This window comes from Microtus oregoni, unplaced genomic scaffold, assembly GCF_018167655.1.
Source record: "Microtus oregoni isolate MIOR12 unplaced genomic scaffold, Mior012 000015F_ref0000493, whole genome shotgun sequence".
Lineage (NCBI taxonomy): Eukaryota > Metazoa > Chordata > Mammalia > Rodentia > Cricetidae > Microtus > Microtus oregoni.
This window is the reverse complement of record NW_024543074.1, coordinates 19,131,273-19,149,734: the sequence shown is the minus strand read 5'-3', so window position 1 is coordinate 19,149,734 and position 18,462 is coordinate 19,131,273. Positions and strand designations below refer to the sequence as shown.

The 18,462-nt window shown below is 52.0% G+C and overlaps 1 protein-coding gene and 1 non-coding gene across 4 annotated transcripts in view; both read left to right on the top strand.

The window, feature by feature from the left end:
* Positions 1–11,059, top strand: part of Rab11fip4 (RAB11 family interacting protein 4) — a 109,986-nt gene extending 98,927 nt beyond the window's left edge. For all 3 annotated transcript variants that reach the window (XM_041664326.1, XM_041664324.1, XM_041664327.1), the window contains 5 exons: positions 2,528–2,609; positions 3,437–3,574; positions 3,649–3,804; positions 4,815–4,958; positions 5,851–11,059. In XM_041664326.1, the coding sequence (XP_041520260.1) occupies positions 2,528–2,609; positions 3,437–3,574; positions 3,649–3,804; positions 4,815–4,958; positions 5,851–5,967 (637 nt within the window). In that variant the 3' untranslated portion in view covers positions 5,968–11,059. The remainder of the gene's footprint in view (positions 1–2,527; positions 2,610–3,436; positions 3,575–3,648; positions 3,805–4,814; positions 4,959–5,850) is intronic.
* Positions 11,060–17,890: 6,831 nt separating this feature from the next.
* On the top strand, positions 17,891–17,962 carry Trnat-cgu. The gene has a single exon. It is a non-coding gene; the product is annotated as a tRNA-Thr (tRNA).
* Positions 17,963–18,462: the final 500 nt, after the last annotated feature.

The window sequence follows — 18,462 nt, the reverse complement described above, 5'->3', positions numbered from 1 at the left end:
CATAGGAGTCTGGTCATTGAGCAGAGGAAGGCCTGGAGCTCCCCCTGCTGTCAGGTCCTAGGTAACATAGGTAAACTGAGCCTGGGGCTCTGGACTTAGAAGTAGAAAACCAGGTCCCTGGGTTCTGTGGCCAGCTGTATCCTTCCTTGCTGGAACCACACTAAGCCAGGAGCAGGAAGAGCACCACTGGCCCTGGCCACATTGGCTTTTCCTACTGTGTGATCCCCCTCGTTTCTGCCCTCTCCCTGCCTGGCCCACATCACAGACACTAACTGTAATGCGGCTGTGACCTGCCCTGGTTCTCCGTGCGTCCCAGGTATTTAAGCAAAAGTTTCTAAGCTCAGCCTGGGTTGGGGGAGGGGTAGCTGGGCAAGGACTGGGCCAGGCAGTTCCAAGGGGTTGGGTGATTCTTAACCCGGTGCAGTTTGGTGAGAAGGCCTCCGAGCTCTCCTGTGCCTGAGACAGACTCCTCACCCCTTCCAAACACCTTCCCAGGGGTTTCCCGTGCTAAAACTTGGACTGGTATTCTAGGACAGTGGTTCTTAGCCTTTATAATGTTGTAACCCTTTACTGCAGTTCCTTATGTTGTGGTGACCCCAACCATAAAATTATCTCATCGCTACTTTGTAACTGTCATTCTGCTGATGTATAGATTCTAATTTATCTGATGTGCAGGAGATGCTCTAAACAGCCTCCGTAGGGTTCTTAATCCGCAGGCTACTATTTGCATATGGCTCTGAGGCTGGTGTCCTAAGGGACTTTTCTCTTCAGTACTCCTGCTTTCGTGACTACAAACTCAAGAGAGGGGTAGCTGGGACCAGAGAGGCAGAGGCAGGAAGACCGTGTGGGCAGGGCCTGAAGCAGGCACACAGAACATCAGGTTCTGAATAGTCTGACTGCTACCCTTCCCAGCTCCGTGTGGAGGCATGGATGGTACTTCCAGTCACTGGCTTATACTCCCCTCCTTACTGCTTGCCAGCTCCATGCCTCTTACCGTGGAGATCCAGACTCCTCTGGCCCTGTCTGGAGGCCTCCTTAGGGTACCCCAGGGCCTCATGAAGGTCATGGAAAAGCTCTCCCGAATGGGACAACACCTGGGGTGGAGCAGAATGAGACATGGTTCCGCACAGTTCCAGGAGCCCTCTCACCTGCCTAGGGACCCACCTGAGTGCAGTCCCCCCCGGGAGTCCCTGCAGGATTGCTGTCACAAATGCTCCAGGAGAGGATTATTGCCTCTGAAGCAGAGATGGCTGCAGTGAGCTCTTGGGATTCCCGACAGGCTTGGGGATGGAGACCAGAGAGCAGACATGGTCGTAGCCTTCAGACGGCACATGTTAGCAGAAGCAGCCCAGCTATACCAGACGTAGGAGGACTGCTCTCCACCTAGAGGAAACCTGCTTCCCCATTGTTTCATGAAGGATCTTTTGTGTGTGCATATGTATGTTCACATGTATGCATGTGTGTGGAGACCAGATTTCATAAATTTTTAGATTTTGAAATACATATTCATATATACATATCTTGGAGATAGGACCCTATCTAAATATGAAATTCTTTTCTCTTTCTTTCCTCCCCTCTCCTCTCCTTTTTGAGACAGGGTTTCTCTGTGTAACCATGGCTGTTCTGGGGCTCACTCTGTAGACCAGGCTGGTCTCAGACTCAGTCTCTGCCTCCTGAGGGCTGGAATTAAAGGGGTGTGCCACCCCCAGCCCCACACTCCTTTGTTTCTAAAACAGCTTATGGGACTGGGGAGATGCTCAGTGGGTAAAGTGCTTGCCACCGAAGAATTCGAATCCCCTGAACCCACATAAAACCAAACACAACGGTGTGTTTTCGTAATCCCAGTGTTCTGCAGTTGAGATAGGAGAACTCTCAGAAGTTGGAGGGCTATCTGGTTTGGCAAAACCAACAACAGATCCTATCTCAAACAATGTAAAGGTGACCCTTGACATTTGCAATGTGGCATGTGTACACACACATACAGGACCATGCACACATACTGTATACGCATACAAAATTTAAAAGTAACTTATAGCCTGAAAGTAATTACATACATAGTTATATATAAAAACGTAATAAATAATGTATAATAATAAATAAATATATATATATATATATATATATATATATATATATATTGAGATAGCCTCATCACGTAACTCTGGCCTGTCTGGAACTTGCTATGTAAACCAGTCTGTTCTCCAAATCAACAGAGACCCACCTGCCTCTGCCTCCCGAATTAGTGCTGGGATTAAGGCGTGCTCCATCACTCTTGGCTAATAATTTTATACATGAAACAGTTTAGAGATAATATGGGATTTTGGTTTGTGGCATCATCATGTTGCCACAAAGTTTTGGGTTTTGGAACATTTTGGACGCTGGACCTGAGTTATCCCGTGAGATATTTACTTTGTCTCAGTCTTTCTCCCAGTTGGTAGTTTCTTTCTTCTGGAAGCAGAGACTGGCTGCCTTCGCTGTAGTCGGTTCCACTCTGGCTCCTCAGCTCTGCGTCGTTTTTCTTTCCCAGGGTGCAACAGTTGGAAGAGGAAAACACCGATCTGAGAACAACGGTGACTCGACTGAAGTCACAGACGGAGAAGCTGGATGAGGTGGGCGGGGGCGAGATGAAGGGGCGGGCCCCTGGGCGGGGACGAGATGAAGGGGCGGGCCCCTGGGCGGGGACGAGATGAAGGGGCGGGCCCCTGGGCGGGGACGAGGTGAAGGGGCGGGCCCCTGGGCGGGGACGAGATGAAGGGGCGGGCCCCTGGGCGGGGAGGGGGCGGGCCCCTGGGGGGGGCGAGATGAAGGGGCGGGCCCCTGGGGGGGGCGAGATGAAGGGGTACTCCTGGAGAGACGGTGGTCAGGGAGGGCCTTTTGGTCATAGTCTCTGGAATACTAAAGCATTTCACTTCAGAGGAAAAGGAAATGCAGGGTGTGGTGGCACACACCTGTCAATCCTAGCCCTGGGGCGGTGAAGGCAAGAACGGCAAGGCAAGAGTTCGGGGTCATTGTTTGCTATGTCAGGAGCTTTTAGGCTAACCTAGGGTACATGAGTTTTGTCTTAAACAAAAAGTTTTTAAATTAAAAAGGAAGGAAACGTGAATAATGACTTTCTGAATATACAAAATTTCAAGTTTTCTACAGTGAAAGAAATATAATCTATATTATATATTGTAAATGCTTTATATTGTGATTTTTTTTTTTTTTTTTTGGAAGATGGTGTTTGGGCTAACAGCTTCTTCTCAGGCTCTGCCTAACACCACTGAAAAAACATCTGGGACATTTCCTAGGGCATTTCCTGCTATGTTTCTAGAATGTTCTTTGAGGGCATCCCCCCAAGGTGGCTGCTCTGCCCGGCCATTTGCCACACCAAGGTCCTCCAGAGCGTTAGGGCCCTCTGGGAATGCTTGCCCTGACGAGGTCTGCCTGACTCTAGGAACGGCAGCGCATGTCTGACCGTCTGGAGGATACCAGCCTACGCCTCAAGGACGAGATGGACCTTTACAAGCGCATGATGGACAAGCTACGGCAAAACCGCCTGGAGTTCCAGAAGGAGCGGGAAGCGACGCAGGAGGTGAGTCACGGGTCTGGTTCCTTGGGCTCCCCTCTCTGTCCCTGCTGCAGCCAACAGGCTTCTCTCCCTCACAGCTCATTGAGGACTTGCGGAGGGAGCTGGAACACCTGCAGATGTACAAGCTGGACTGTGAGCGGCCAGGTAGGGGCCGCAGCTCATCCGGCCTTGGCGAGTTCAATGCCAGAGCGCGAGAGGTGGAACTCGAGCACGAGGTCAAGCGTCTGAAGCAGGTAGGCCACAGAGCCACTGTCCAGGGGCTTTGAAGAGCAGCCGAGTTAGCCATGTGGGCCTCTGTTTGGAAGTCACAGGGAGGGAGCCATGAGGAGCAGCTCACCTCCTGTCTGCTCTTCTCAGCAGCCTGATTGCCGGAGCCCGTCATCCCATCCCACACTCGGCAAGCTGCTTACCTCTGGTTACAGTAAATGGTCCTTGGGCTTTTAGGTCCCTGTCCTGTCCTGGGTGTTGGGATGAGGAAACCATCCCCAAGCTGCAGGTTCAGGCTTGGCTGAGCTGAGGCTCTGGCAGACAGGACCTAAGCTTGTATTCTGCTTCTCATAGTGTCCCCAAACTGTGTTGTTGCAGCCTGGGTTAAGTGTGGAATCCGGAAGGGGCAGTGGCTCAAGAAGGGAGTGAAACCCAAACTCAGGCAGACCTGTGGGCCAGAGTCTGGGCATGGATCACACCTGAGCTCCTTCACCCAGGCAGAAGTCCTAGTGGCCATCTTCTGCAGTACAACTAGCCCATCACCCACCCAGGAGGGGCTCCCAGGTCCCTGGGGTGAGCTATAGGCAAGAATTGGAGGGGGCACCTATGTCTGCTGCCTTCAGTGTGTCTTGAAACAGCTACCACTAAGGCTGTAGGAGGAGCCAGGAAAACCAACTGTCCTTCCTGCGGAGAATCCAGAATAGCACCCCCTTCAGCCAGGTCCGGGACTGCAGGCAGAGCTGCTGGTGGATAGTGCCTCCCCATAGGACCCAAGAGGGGAAAGACTTCTGCCTTCCTGGTTCTCCCAAGCAGGGCTGCAATTCCCCTTCTAACTGAGGACTGTGGCATGCCACATCTCTGGGCCAGGCCTCAGTTTTCTGTGGCCCTGCTAGGCTGTGTGGCCTGTAGGCCTGCTGACCTAGCAGTGGCGCTCTGAGGGAGGGTCCTGGTGGCCTGAGGACACAGACAGGGAGCGCTGGGTTCCGTGGCTCCAGGTGCTTCCCTTAGCTCGTATGCTCTTGCTCTGCTCCCACAGGAGAATCACAAACTGCGGGATCAGAACGATGACTTGAATGGACAGATCCTGAGCCTCAGCCTGTATGAGGCCAAGAACCTCTTTGCCACCCAGACCAAAGCCCAGTCTCTGGCTGCAGAAATCGACACAGCATCTCGCGATGAGGTAGCCTTTCCCTTCATCCCCTTGGACGCTCACACTGGTGTCTGGTCTCCATTCTGTGGGTCCTGTCCCTAGCCCCCATCTGCTGGGACCATGAACTCCAGGCTACAGAGGATCTGAAAGGTAGGCTAAGGCCTGGCCGCAATAGTCCTCCACTTCCTGCTCACAGTAATGGCGCAGCTGAGCAGGAGGCAGCGCACGGAGGGGCTTCAACCTCTTTCCTTGAGTGGAGCTCAAGTCAGACATCCTCCTGGACTTAACCCACCTGGATGGTAGCCAGAATTTCTTCAGCATCTGCTTTTGCACGTTTACCTGGTCTCTTAGCGTGCAGCTTCATAAACACTTCCCTGTGACATGTAGAAATAACCACAGAGTTAGTGGCAGGAAAGGGGCCCAGCTCCCAACATTATAGGCCATCTTTTCTGCCTCAAATACAAAACACTCAGCTGCATTTAAGTGTGAAACAGACCTTATATACCCGAATCTTGCCTCCATCTGAGATTCAGAGCTAAGGGCCAACCTCCGGCCTCAGGGAGATCTAGGAGAGCAGGCAACTCTATAGGGTTGGGACAGCAGTTTGGTTGCACCTAAATGTCATGGTGAGAGCCACTGAATAAGGCAGGGCTGGAGTGAGGAGGCACTATTCTGGACAGAGGAAAGACTAGCAGCCCCAGGCATCTTCTGGACCTGGGGCCTGTACCCATTAGCCCTGATTATAAGTACATCCAGCCAGTGTTCCCAGTCTTTATGAAGATTTCCCCATGTGTTAGCCCCTCTTCAGGTCATTGATACTGATGACCTTCAGGCTGACCTGGGCCCCTCTGCCATTGGTCATTGGCCCACCGTAAGCCCAGCCTGGACCCAGCCTCTGACCCACCTTTCTCATTCCCTTCAGCTAATGGAGGCCCTGAAGGAGCAGGAGGAGATCAACTTCCGACTGAGACAGTACATGGACAAGATTATCCTGGCTATACTGGACCATAACCCCTCCATCCTGGAGATCAAACACTGAGCCAGGGCTGGCTGCAGAGCGGCCATTGGACCTGGGACCCAGGGGTAGGCCTGCCTGAAGATGAAGATGCAGGCAGGACCCCACACCCACTCTGTAAATGTACCTCTGACCACCCTGTGTGTGTGTGCTGGTGTGTGTGCAGGACCGCGCACACAGGCAGAGGAGTGCGCTCGGGGCCGTGGCTGTGGGTGACAACCCATGGTGAGCAGTGTGTGCACTTTGCAGCCCCTCTGTGAGGCGCCGAGGGGCCTGGCTATGGGATGGACTCTCAGGAGTTACAGCAAGGACTGGAAGCTCGCGTTTAGCATACTGATGAAATGATTCTACCTCTGTGGATAAGGGTTAGCAGACGCTCTCAGGAGATGTGTCGTCCGTCCCGTCCCCCGTCCCCCCCAGAGTGGGGACAAAATTGTTACATTCTCCAGAATTTGGTGTCCTTGCCAGCCTTTTGGGCTACCTTTCAAATCCAGGTTTTTTAAGCTCAGAGGAGGAAGGGGTGTTTGTGGGTAGCCCTCTGGGGTGCAGGTAAACGGGGTCCAATGGACTCAGGTCTACAGCTGGTGTGCACTGTCCACGCCTTTGTAGTTTTCCATGTCCTTCCCAGCCTTGCTTTCCTACCTCCCCTTTCTGGTTTGGCTTCAGTTTGTTTTGAAGACAGGAAATATTCACAGCATTCACTCGGGGGTGGAAGGAAGGCCAAGAAGAAGGGTGGAGTGCCCAAGGCAGGTGTTAACACTGGGGGCCAAAGGGAGTGATTGCCTGGGAGACACGTGTTCCCGTGGGTGCGTCTTAACAGTGTACAGATGCGCCTTGGGGAGGGAGAGGTAGCCACACCCCTTCTTGCAGCTCTCAGGCACACCTGAACCTGGACCCCCACTAGAGAGCAGGCTCTGCTGCTAGGAGGTCCCATGGAGAACACTGGGGGAACTTTAGTCTTCCGTGCTGTGAATACGTGGTGGGCATTCCCTCCCGCCCAGATTTTTTTTTTTATGAATGTTATCTTTTGTTGAGGCATCTGGGCGTAGATGCTGTACCTGGACTGTTGCAGTTCATCTCAGTTTATATGGTTTGTGTTCGGCTTCCTCTTCCCCAGTGCAGATAAACATGGATGGTCTTAAGTCTTCCCTGTCACTTGTTTTCTTGAGCACATCTTGTGTAATAGAAATGAGGGTCTGGAAATGTTGGGGAGGCTAGTGAGCAGCAGGGGGTCAGTGGGGGATAAAGAAGGGACAGAGGCAGGGCTGTGGCCTTTCAGCCCCCTCACTGTGCTGCCGTTAGCTCTGCAGATCTGTTTTAATTGTGTGCACAGAGTTGTCTTGTGTTGTGTAGATGGTGGGTGGGTTGCCTTGCCCTGGGCTGCCTGGGTGAGCCACACCAGGAAGACAGGAAGGCTTGATCTTAAGGTGCAGGTCTCCTTGAGCATTCCCTGGGTCTAGGAAGACAGAGAAGGGCTAGGTAGGGAGACTTGATGTGCCAGTAGGAAGGTTGATCCAGGTGTCATGCTGGCGGGAGCGGGGCAGAGGCCAACTGAGTGTCGGTCCTGGTCTGTGGGGGCTGCTTTGTACTTGAAATTGTATGGGCCTCCAGTTTCACTGGTGTGTAAGTTTCCAGAGAGGCCACAGAGGCCAGTGTCACAGCGGAACAGAGGAAGAAGGAACTTCTGTCAAGGCAACACACAGGCTTGGCCCACATTGTTGGGCTGCAAGAATGGGCTCCCTGAGGAAATGCCAAGTTTGGAGGCCCCCACGGACGTGGACCCTTACTGTAGGCCTCTGGAAGTTGACTTCTGAGGGCAGAACTGGCTTCCAGGCCTCACACACCTCAGCCAGAATACACTTGAGAAAACTTGTTAACTTGGCCTAAGATCATATGTGTTGTTTCTTGTAGTGGTGGCAGTAGGTTTTTGTTTTATTTTGGAGACAGGGTCTTTCTTACACTGTAGCTCTGACTGCCCTGGAATCACGGTAGGCCTCTTGCCTTAGCCTCCAGAGCGCTGAGCTTACCAGGCCTGAGTCACCACTCCTAGTTCGTTTTTAAAATGTTTTTCTGGGCTTGAAAGCCCAGGGCTCCTAGCGCGACATCACTCTTGAGAGATCGCAGAACTCTCCTTGGTTGGGAGAGTCTGACTTCTGTTCTGCCTCCCTGGCTCACTTTCTGTTTGGTTAGATTTGAATTTCAGATAAACAAGTGGTTTTAACGTTTAGAATCACGATGTTCCAAGCCATGCTTGGTACTTTGGGAGCTTTTTACTATTCTGATCCTCACGTGTTCTAACAGTTGGTAGAGGTGTGGCCCGGGCCTCGGAATGCTTTAAGAATGCCCCAGGTGATACTAACTTAGCTAAGTGTCCTCTGCCGGGGTATTGCTTTTGCCAGATCAGACGACTCCCTAGGGGAAGGGTCAGCAGTGACCTGCCAGGATCCGAGGAGGCTGGGACGGTGCAGCAGATGCTCTTTTTATGTGACGCTCAGCGTCCTTGTGTTCCATCAGAAGCCAAATAGAGTGAACTAATGTGTCCCTGTGTCTGTTTCCTTTTAGCTCAGAATTAGCTGGGTTTTATTTTGAACTGGTAGCTTTCCTTGAGATTCTACAGAAGAAATTCCTTTTTAAAATTTTATTTTTGACACGCCGAAAACACAAAGCTCAAGAACCAAGCAGAACACCAGGACTCGAGACTGGGTTCGCCAGTTTGGCTGTGTACTGGAGTCACCCGAGGAAGTTCTGAAAAAACATCTGATGTGGAGGGCTTGGGAGTGTGGTACAGGGGCAGAGTGCCTGGTGCGGGGCTTAGTCCCTGGCTGCGTGAAAGGAGCTGATGATAGGACCCACCCCAAGTCCCTCTGTGGCTGGCGGCGTGGGCAGCATGGGTGGCCCAGCACCTGTATGTGCATCGCTCTTCCCATGCTGTTCATGGGCAGCTCAAGTAGAGAAACCACATGAATGTCTGCAGGCTCGAGCAGGGCTGTTTGAGAAGCTTGTCTTAGACTGAGGTGATGGAAGGTGGACGGCTTTGGGTAATTATGCCCCAGGAGAGAGTTCAGCTGCTCTCACTAGCCTGGACATCTGTATCCCCCTAGTGGCTCCCTGCCTGGGATACCCAGAGTCGCAGGAAACAGGTGCCAGCTGTCAAGCCCATTGCAAAGTGGGGGCAGGTAATGAGCTGAGAGCTGGGCCTGGACAGCAGCGTCAGGTGCAGTGGCCTCTTGCCTCTGTGGCTTTGTCCATGTTCTGTCTGCAGTGAGGGTGTCCCAGTTGCTTCTGTCAGTGTCAAGTCACCCAGTTCACGCCGTGGAGGCTCTGGGTGATACTCCTATGATCTGTGATCGTGCTGGTTCCAGTGGTCCAGGGGATGTTGTTACACACTGGGCTCTGTAGGGGATCTGCAGGCTCTTCAGCAAGGCCCCCAGAAGCAGGGGGAATTCCTCCTTGAGGCATTGGCAAATTTCCACTTATGTAGAGATGGCTGGTGGGACCTGGGAAAGGTTTAGGGTAGTCACCAGGCCATCCCGACAGATACCCAGTGACTCTGTAGAAGTTAGGTGAAGCTCCTTAGGGCTTCAACGCTGCCCCTTCTTCCCAGTCTTTCCTTCTACCCTTACTGGGGTCCAAGGACTTGCTTCTGGCGGCTCCTCAGGTTGGTACCACTAACGTGTTCACCAAGGGGCCTCAAGTTAGGAGTGGCCAAATCTTGACAGGACCTCCCTGTCCTGCCTCCTGTCTTGACTTGATGGTGCATGCGATGGGTATGTTGGGGAAGGTGGGGCCAGCCTGCCCTACCTCAGGGCAGGACAGCTCGTGGTTCTGCCATCTCAGCTGCCCAGCTAAGAAAACAGCCACTTCTAGAAGGCTTTGTTTCTGAAAGCATAGCAAGGTGACAGCCTTTGTCACCCTATTCACCAGGAGCAGGGTATCTTTGATGTACTGTCCTTGTGGGCTCCTCTTCCCATTGTGACTGTAATATAGGGATGTCTACCCCAGAGGTACCAGCTTGAGGAGGGGCAGCATCCCATGCCACCTCTCTGATGGCCCTGCCTCTTGCTGGGGCCATCTGCTTTCCTGTTCTGCACAGGCTGGGTTTTGTCTGCATGGTTTGGGGTCCTTGTGCCTTTTTTCCCTTGTGGACCACACAGAATTCTGTTATCCACTGCCCCCTTTTGTACACCCCCTTACCCATCTCCCCAGTCCTGTGTGTACTCATGTGTGCAGCCTTGTGCCTCCACTGAGGCGGGTTGGCAGACCCTGCTTCCCCATAGGCCCCCCAGCCTCTGTTGACTTGGTAACTTTTGTACAGGATCTTTTGTTACAGTCTTAAGCACAGGGAACACTTAGTCCCTGTGTACCTGCAGCTAGTTTAGAAGCTCTGCATCCCAGACAAGGGTAGCTTTGTGTAGGCCAGCTTCTTCCACAAGCCTCGTCTGTGTGGGTGTGGATATTTATAGAAGACAGATCACCTTTAACCCGGCACTGGCCCCAGCAGGGGGTTACAGGTCTGCCAGACCCCATGCATGGCTCTTCTGGAGGAAGCCCCAGCCATGTGGTTTCCAGTGCTCTGCAATACATTTGGGTTTAGGGCCACTGTGTCTGGTGTCTTCCCCCAATCCCCGTGTGTGCTGAAGGAAGTCATTTGCTACTGTCCTTGCCTACTCTTATCACCTGTCCAGCCCTCCCTTGTCTGCTGGTGCTCAGACCAGAGTGCCGTTACTCACCAGACTGATGTCAGGACCTGGACAGGACAGGACAGCGTGTGCCGAGGACACACAGCCTGCTGGCTCCCAACTTCAGCTCTTCGCGCTCTGGGGCTGGGCCTGCTGGGGCCCAGGTGGAAGAAGCTACCAGCGATAGGTTCTGATTTTCCAGGAATTCCATCTGGGGCTTTGCCCCAGAAGCCAGTAATTGCAAATGGCCTTAGCTTTGGGGTTGGAAAGGAACTTCCACTTTAGACCCCAGGGAGGGGAGAGGGGTGAATCCCAGGCCCTGAACTGTTTGCCTCCAGCCTGTTCTGTCCTGAAACAGGCTTTCAGCGTGGGCACCTTCCAAGGAACTGTAATGTACAGACCACAGTGTAAATAAATAGTTGGCTTTTTGTTTCTGACTTGAGTGAATTTCTGTGGGGGAACATGAAATGGGGATGGGAATGGAGGAGGTGGAGGAAGAAAGGTAGGCTTGTGTTCTGGCTTCAGGGTGACATTTCTCTTAGGAAAAAGTCTCTTTATGGTGTGTAATAACTGAGGTGGTTAGTGCTGCCCCCCTAGAGGAAGAGCATAGCAGGGTGTGGCTGCAGTCAGCCCTGGCCTGCTTTTCCTAGAGATGTGGCTCACAAACTCCCATGTTAACCCCCCCCCCCCCCCGCCCCGCCAGTTCCAGGCTCAGGACTGTGATTGAAAACTGTCCTTCTGCAGCAGTGTTCTCTCTCAGTGAGGGCTTTCCAGGGCTCGCAGTGTCCCTGGGTCATGCTCCCATCATCCACTTTGGCCAAGCTCAGGTGCTCCTACTTAAACTGCTTTCCCTGGCAAGATGAATTGTGCTATGCCATGGATCACCGTGGCAGCTTAGGGTTGTGTGCTCCAGGACCCAAGGTTTCTACCCTTTTGAAATGTCAGGATAGAAGAGCTCACTGGTCACCAGGCCGGGTATCTTGGCCCATATATCCTCCCCACGCAGACCCTGTGGAGCTCTGGGGTGGACAGGTGACAAGTTTACCTGCCTGCTGGGCCCACAGGGCCACTGTCAAGTGCAGACACTCTCCTCAGTGTGGTCTTGTTACCTGAAGCCTCCACACTGACAAATATATAGGATAACCTAATGAAGTTAACTTGACTAAATTTGAACTATTGGAACTATATTACACCTCTATGGACCCAAATAAGGCCCTCTTCAGTCCACAGGTACATTGTCTCTGGAAGCTACAACTCACAGCCCCCACTGAAGACGCCATTGTCTCTGCTGCAGTACTGGAAGGCATGGGAGGAAGCTCAGCAGATGGAGATGGGCCCACCCTCCGTTCACGAGGGCCTCCCAGGTGGCCAGTCTGGCAGCCTGATCCTGGCCCCTGGAGTATGAGGAGTTTGCTGCCTCTAGACCTCCACTCAGGTGGAACCAGCGTCTTGACTGCTGGACAGAAAATAATTTCAGGATAAGTTCATATGAAACAGCTGGGTTTATTAAATAGAGATGGCAATCAGAGTTCTTAACATGTTTGAAACAGCCTGGACATGGAGAGCATGGGCAGGAGATGGGCCTCAAGGATCTTAACATTGTAGCTATATATGTCATTTTGTGGCTTTTGAAATTACAGTGGTCAAAGAGTATAACTTAGAAAGTAAGCTGTGTTTAAAGTATACGTGTAGGCTGGGCATGGTGGCGCATCTTTAATCTTAGCAATTGGGAGGCAGAGGCAGGCGGATCTCTTAGGGGTTCACAGGCAGCATGGGCTGCACAGTGAGACTCTCAAACTACCAGTTTTTGTTATGAGTGCTGGGAATTGAACTCAGGTCCACGCAAGAGCAGTCAGTGCTCTTAACCACAGAGCCATCTTTCCAGCCCTGTGATAAATATGTTTTCAGTTCCTGTTTGCTTTTTCTACAGCACAGAGCTCACAGAAGCTGGGTACATGGGGGTCACTGTGGGCCAGGTAGAGTTGAAGCGCTGGCTCACAACAGATGAGGACACGGAGCCAGTCCGGGGACCCAGCTTGCCAGTCACCCAGAATTCCTGCTCTGCTGATAAGGAGGATCATCACGGAGCAGGACTAGACCTGCTCAAGTGAGGGAGGGACTGCTGTCCTGGAGAGGCATCAAGAAGGCAGAGCACACGTGGAGCCCCAAAGCTAGGGCACCTCTCCCTAACGGCTGTACGGAGGGTGTAGCAGGAGGGGTAGGTACCCAAGAGCAAGAGTGGGGAGCTGGCTCACTCGGGAAGAACAGGACAGGTCTGGGAAGGATAAGGACCCACTGCAACCCAGCTTAACTGCCTGGGTGGGCGAGAGGGTCAGCAGTTGACCACATTCCTGGGTAAACTAGGCCTAGGCCCAGCATTTGGCCTGTGCTGCTTGGCAGTTGCCAGGCAACTGGTAGTGGGGTATTGCGACTTCCCTTTTCACCCTGATCAGCCCTGGTTCTTGTTCCAAGTTCCAGGTTTATGTGCTCCCTTTGGTGTCACTGTAAGCACGACTTCTGTTTTTAATTTTTTTTTTAAGTCAGGTATGGTGGTGCATGACTTTAAGCCCAGCACAAGGAGGCCTCAGAGGCAAGCCAATCTTTGAGTTCAGTGCCCACCCAGTCTGCAAAATGAGTTTAAGGCCAACCAAAGCCACAAAGAGAGTCCTTGTCTCAATCCTCCCCAATAAATAAAAGTTTTGAAGTATTGGAGGTTTCTTCTTGGTGTGTTTGTATGTGTGTATGTGTATGTTCTTACGTGTGGATAGTGCAGGTAGACATGCCACAGTGCATGTCTGGAGGTCAGCAACTGTGGGTATTGGTCCTCATCTACCATGTTTGAGAAGTTTCTTTGTTAGCGCCTGCGCACACCATGCCCACAAAGCTTCCAGGTGTCTCCTGTCTCACTGTAGCAGCGTGGGATCACAAACACTACTCAGGCTGGCTTTACAGGGGTTCTTGGGCCTTGAACTCACATCCTGACACTAGTGCTAGCATGGCACTTAAGAGTGCAACAGCACAAACTCTGAGCCCACTTACATAGTACAGGTTACAGGGTGACGCTGTGCCTTGGAGAATACGGAGACCCAAAGGAGAGTGGTCTGGTCGGTCTGCAGACCCAGGAAAAACAGTCGGCTGTTTAGAGCTTGAAACAGTGGGCTCAGGTGCATGCCGGCAGGTGCGTGCTCGGCAGGCTTTCCCGTCTCCCCGTCACGTGCGCCTTTCCCTAAAGGAACCCACCTGAGCAGAACTGGCTCCTGATGTCAGCCAAGCTGAGTTCTTTCTGCTCAGAAGCCCCATAGGCAGCCCTCACTGTCTGCCACTGCGGGGTCACATTCAGGGAAAGACTCCCATAGCCTGCAGCAGCTGGGGGTGATACCTTCAGAGGATTCTGCCTTCTCTGGGTCTCCCGAGAAAGTCAAGTCGATGAATCTCTTGATCCTGGTTCTCCTGGGAGCCCTTCTTTCCCCCTTCAAGTATGTTGGTAAGTACACACCAAGCCAGGAACGGTGGTACACACCTGTGATCCTGGCACTGGGGGTGGAAGCAGGCAAGGGAATCAGAAGTTCTAGGCCAGTCTGGGCTTCATGAGACTTTCTTTTTCTTTCTTAAAAAAAAAAAATGGTAGCGGGGAGAACAAATATCATACCATTAAGTAGAAAAGTCAGGGAGAGACTAAACTATGCTAGTCACAGTGTGGAAGGCAATCTAAGGTGTCTGAAAGTGTGGCTACCAACTCTCTGAAAGGTTGTGAGTTGCATCCGGTCCCTGCCCCAGTATTAGCAGACTTATTTGGAGCTTTGTGGTGTCTGGGAATCTGATCAGCGGGAAAGGCGTCAGGCTGCTATAGTACTAAAGGAAAAATTGGTCCGGTTGGCCTTTCCCACGGCTGGGAACCAACCTGAAGAGTGAAAAATGAAGCAGCCTTTAGACTGCATTTTTATCAGTGTGCCCGTGTGTGGGCGTGGGCGTGCCATGTGGTGTGTGGAGGCCAGAGAACAGCTGGCAGGAGTTGGTTCTCTCCACACTATGAACTCAGGTCGTCAGGCTTGGCATCGGATGCCTTTCCTCACTGAACCATCTCTAGTCTGTGTCCATTTTTTTGAGAGTCTCAAATAGCTCTTGCTGGTCTTGAATTTCGGATCCCTTTGCCTCCACCTCCAGAGTGCTTGGATTGCAGTCATATGCATGCCCAGCTGCTTGTTCTATTTTTAATTCATTCGGGACCAGGGTTAATAGCTAACACCTATTTTATGGACAAAGAAACAGATTAAATGGTGGCAGTAGGGATGCTGGCCATGCTCCTGTCGTATGTACTCAGCCCCTCTACAGTTTTTTCTCCTCCATGCAGTAACCGCCGGCCTCCAGCCTAGACTAGACACGAGGGCTGTATGTGACCCCCCTCAATGCACCTCTATCACCCCTGTGCTTTGCAGTGAGAATGGTTTAAATTTTCCAAGTCCGAGTTCAGCTGGCAGGCCTGCTGGCTGTGTCTGGCTGACCTCACTGCTGGATTCCATGAAGGCTAGTTGGGCTGGATCCTCCCTTCATATACAAAAATTAGCTCAGCACAGATTCAGAGGGGCCTAATATCCAGAAGAGATGTTTTAAACTATAACCCAGAAACAAACAAAAAGAACAAATAACCCAACTTAAAAAGGACTTGAATGGGCATTTCTCCAAAGACACACAAACGGCCAGCAAGCCCAGGAAATGACGCCACATCAGCCATCAGCGCACCTGTGAGGATAGCCACTCTCCAAACAATACAGTGATAGAGTGGCAAGTGTTGGCAAGGAGGTGAAGAAATCAGAACCTTGTGTGTGGTGGCGGGAATCTCAGATGGTGGAGCCATTAGGGGAACTGTGCAGATTCCTTTAAAAACAAGCCGAGCATGCCTTTAGTCCCAGGGTTTGAGAGGCAGAGGAAGGCAGACCTTAGCAAGTTCAAGACCACTCTTGCCTACAAATCAAGAGCTCCAGGCCAACCAGGGCGACAAAGATCCTGAATCCAAACAAAACAAAAATTAAAAATTCCTACATAACCCACAGTGCTGCTTTTGAGTGTGTAGCCAAGAGAGGACCTCAAGTCAGCTTGCACACTTCCCACTCCAGTGCTGCTGATGACAAAAAAGGTCCACCGGGCAGCCTGGCGGTGGTACTGGCAGTGGGCAGTGGCAAGCGCACCGCAGTGGCCCTGCATGCTTTAATCCCGGCACTTGGGAGGCAGAAGCAGAAGGGTCTCTGTGAGTTCAAGACCAGCCTGGTCTACAAAGTGAGTTCCAGGACAGCCAGGGCTGTTACACAGAGAAACCCAGTCTTTAAAGGGAAAAACCAAAAAGTTCACTAAGCAGTGAAAGATAAAGAGAATGTGGCATATGCCTACTTGAGACTAAGGCTCAGTCTTACAAAGCCAGGACATCCTTTTGGAAGGTACACCACGAAACTTGAGGAGCTGACTGAAGTAAGCCAGTCCCCACCAGAGAGCCAGCATCTTAGAAGCAGAAAAGAAAGAAATTCTGTCAGGGACCTAGGGAGAAGGGGAATGGTATCTAATGGGCAGGGTTTCTGTTGTGCAAGACAAAGTAGTGCACCCTGCCTGGTGGGCAGCCTGGATCACAAGTTCCCCAGACTGCTGGGCTCCAGAGGCAGTTCAAAGCCCTGGGGCCAGGAAGTGTCAGCTCGGGCAACTCAGCAAGATCCAGTCTCAAAATATTATAAAGTAAAAAGAGCTGCAGAGATGATTCAGTGGCTAAGAGCACTCATTGCTCATGGAGAAGAGTCGGGTCCTTTCCCTAGCACGCAGTCACGTGTTGGCTCTCAACCATCCATAGCTAGTTCCAGGGAATCCCATGCCCTTTCCTGACCTCTGCTGGAGCAAGGCTCACACTTACACTTGGCGCGCATGCATACACGCATGCAAATAAATCTTAAAAACTTCTTGAGAGAGAGAGAGATGGGGAGCAGGGGATAAACGTCAGTGTCAGAGCAGAGCACTTGTCTACATCCAAGAGATCGAGAGTTCAGTCCAAAACAAAAACGCAAAAAAAAAAAAATCTGTAGCGTTACGTTGTACAAGGTACAAATGTCCAGTTAACACTGTAAGTAAACTTAACATAGTTATGATAACTGTTTTTAACACATACACATCAGTAAAGATATCCTTAGGTTTTACAAATCGCTCCAATTTTACTTTTAAAAAGTTCTGCCCATAAATAAGGGTGAACTGGGTGAACTTACTGGGTATAACAGCGCAGGCAATAGCACGAGCCCTCTGGGAGGCATTTCCTGCGCCACGCTCTCCTGTGCTACAGCAGGTGTGCTCTTAAGAAGGCTGGTAACTGGGGCTTTCGACTGCCCTGAGGGCATCACAACCCTGCTCCAAGAAAAGGGCTTCGGTCCCGCCATCTCCTCCCTCTTGGAACAGAGACGGTGACCATAGGATCCAGGGACCTAATTTCCTTTAAAAATTTTAAACTAATTTTTAAATATTTAAATAATAAACCCAGGAACTAGGAATGTAGCTCAGTCGTAGGTGCTAGGTTAGCACACACAAAACCCAGGGTTCGATCCCCAGCACCCGGTAAAACCGGCACGGTGGCCCACGCCTTAAATCCCAACCCCTAGGAGATGGAGGAAAAAGGATCCTTAGTTCACTGTCACCCCCGGTAACAGAGTGTTTGAAGTCGGCTTGGGCTAAACGAGCCTCTGTCTACAAAATAAAAGACCAATAAAAGAAGTCGACAGTGGTGTAAGCACTCACCGCCAAACCCTCACCTATTCCTTTCATAGACTTGAACAAAGCCTCACCAAATTTAAGCCCGTTTGTTCCCCAATCCTGGTCTCCCCCTGGTGTCCTTCTCCCCCCGCCCCATCTCAGTAGACTCCCCCGCTTGGCCTCCGTTAATCCCCCGGGCCTCCGCGCCGCGCATAGTCCCCGCGGCCGGCAGGCTGGTTCTCCGCTCTTGGGACGCACAGACGTTCACGCTTAGATCGGGCTTCACGCACATCTCTGCGGCCTTTCTCGGCTCAGGGAGGCGGACCCAGCGTGAGTCCCGGGCGGAAGGGCAGCGGAACCGAGGCTTTACCGCGGCCTCCGAGCGCCGAACGGGCGGGCGGCTAACCAGAGGAGGCCGGGAGAACGTCACAGTCGGCTGGTGGGCGGGCTTTGAACAGGGGCGGAGCTTGAAGAGAGGGCGGGGCTTAGCTACCTCCCCGCCCGCACTACTTCCCCTCCACTGAGAGCTTCCACCACTAGCTCGGCTGTCAGGCGCGGTGGCCAAGTGGTAAGGCGTCGGTCTCGTAAACCGAAGATCGCGGGTTCGAACCCCGTCCGTGCCTGTGTTTGGAGACGAAACTTTGTTGGTACTCTGGTATTTTCACTTCTGTTTCGCTCTCCCAGCTGCTGTCTTTTGTTTTGTTTTTTCTTGTTCACGAGTCTTCCAGGCCCTCCTTTACCCGGGCACTGTCAGAGCACCCAACTCTGAACTCTTTACCGAGGCCCGCACAGTATCCTTCAGCTCCGGTCCGGATCGTGCAGTGGGAGACTTGCCTTCATTCTTAGCGTTCGTTGCCTACACGAGCGTGTCTCCTCTTTGTCCTCTGCCCAGCCAACTGCCCTCACCGTCCCCTGGGCACCTTGACCTTCTTCTGTACCTGGCTCCAGATAGTTGTGGTACTCCCAAGATATTTGTGGCACTCCCAAGTCATCTGTGAGATAAAGTCTGATCTCATCTGACAGGACCTCCAGGGTTTCAGATTTCTGGTCTCACTCTGTTTGTTGTTGTTCTAGGGCAGGGTGAGCCACCACAATCTGCTAGCTTCTCTCTTTGAAACTATGC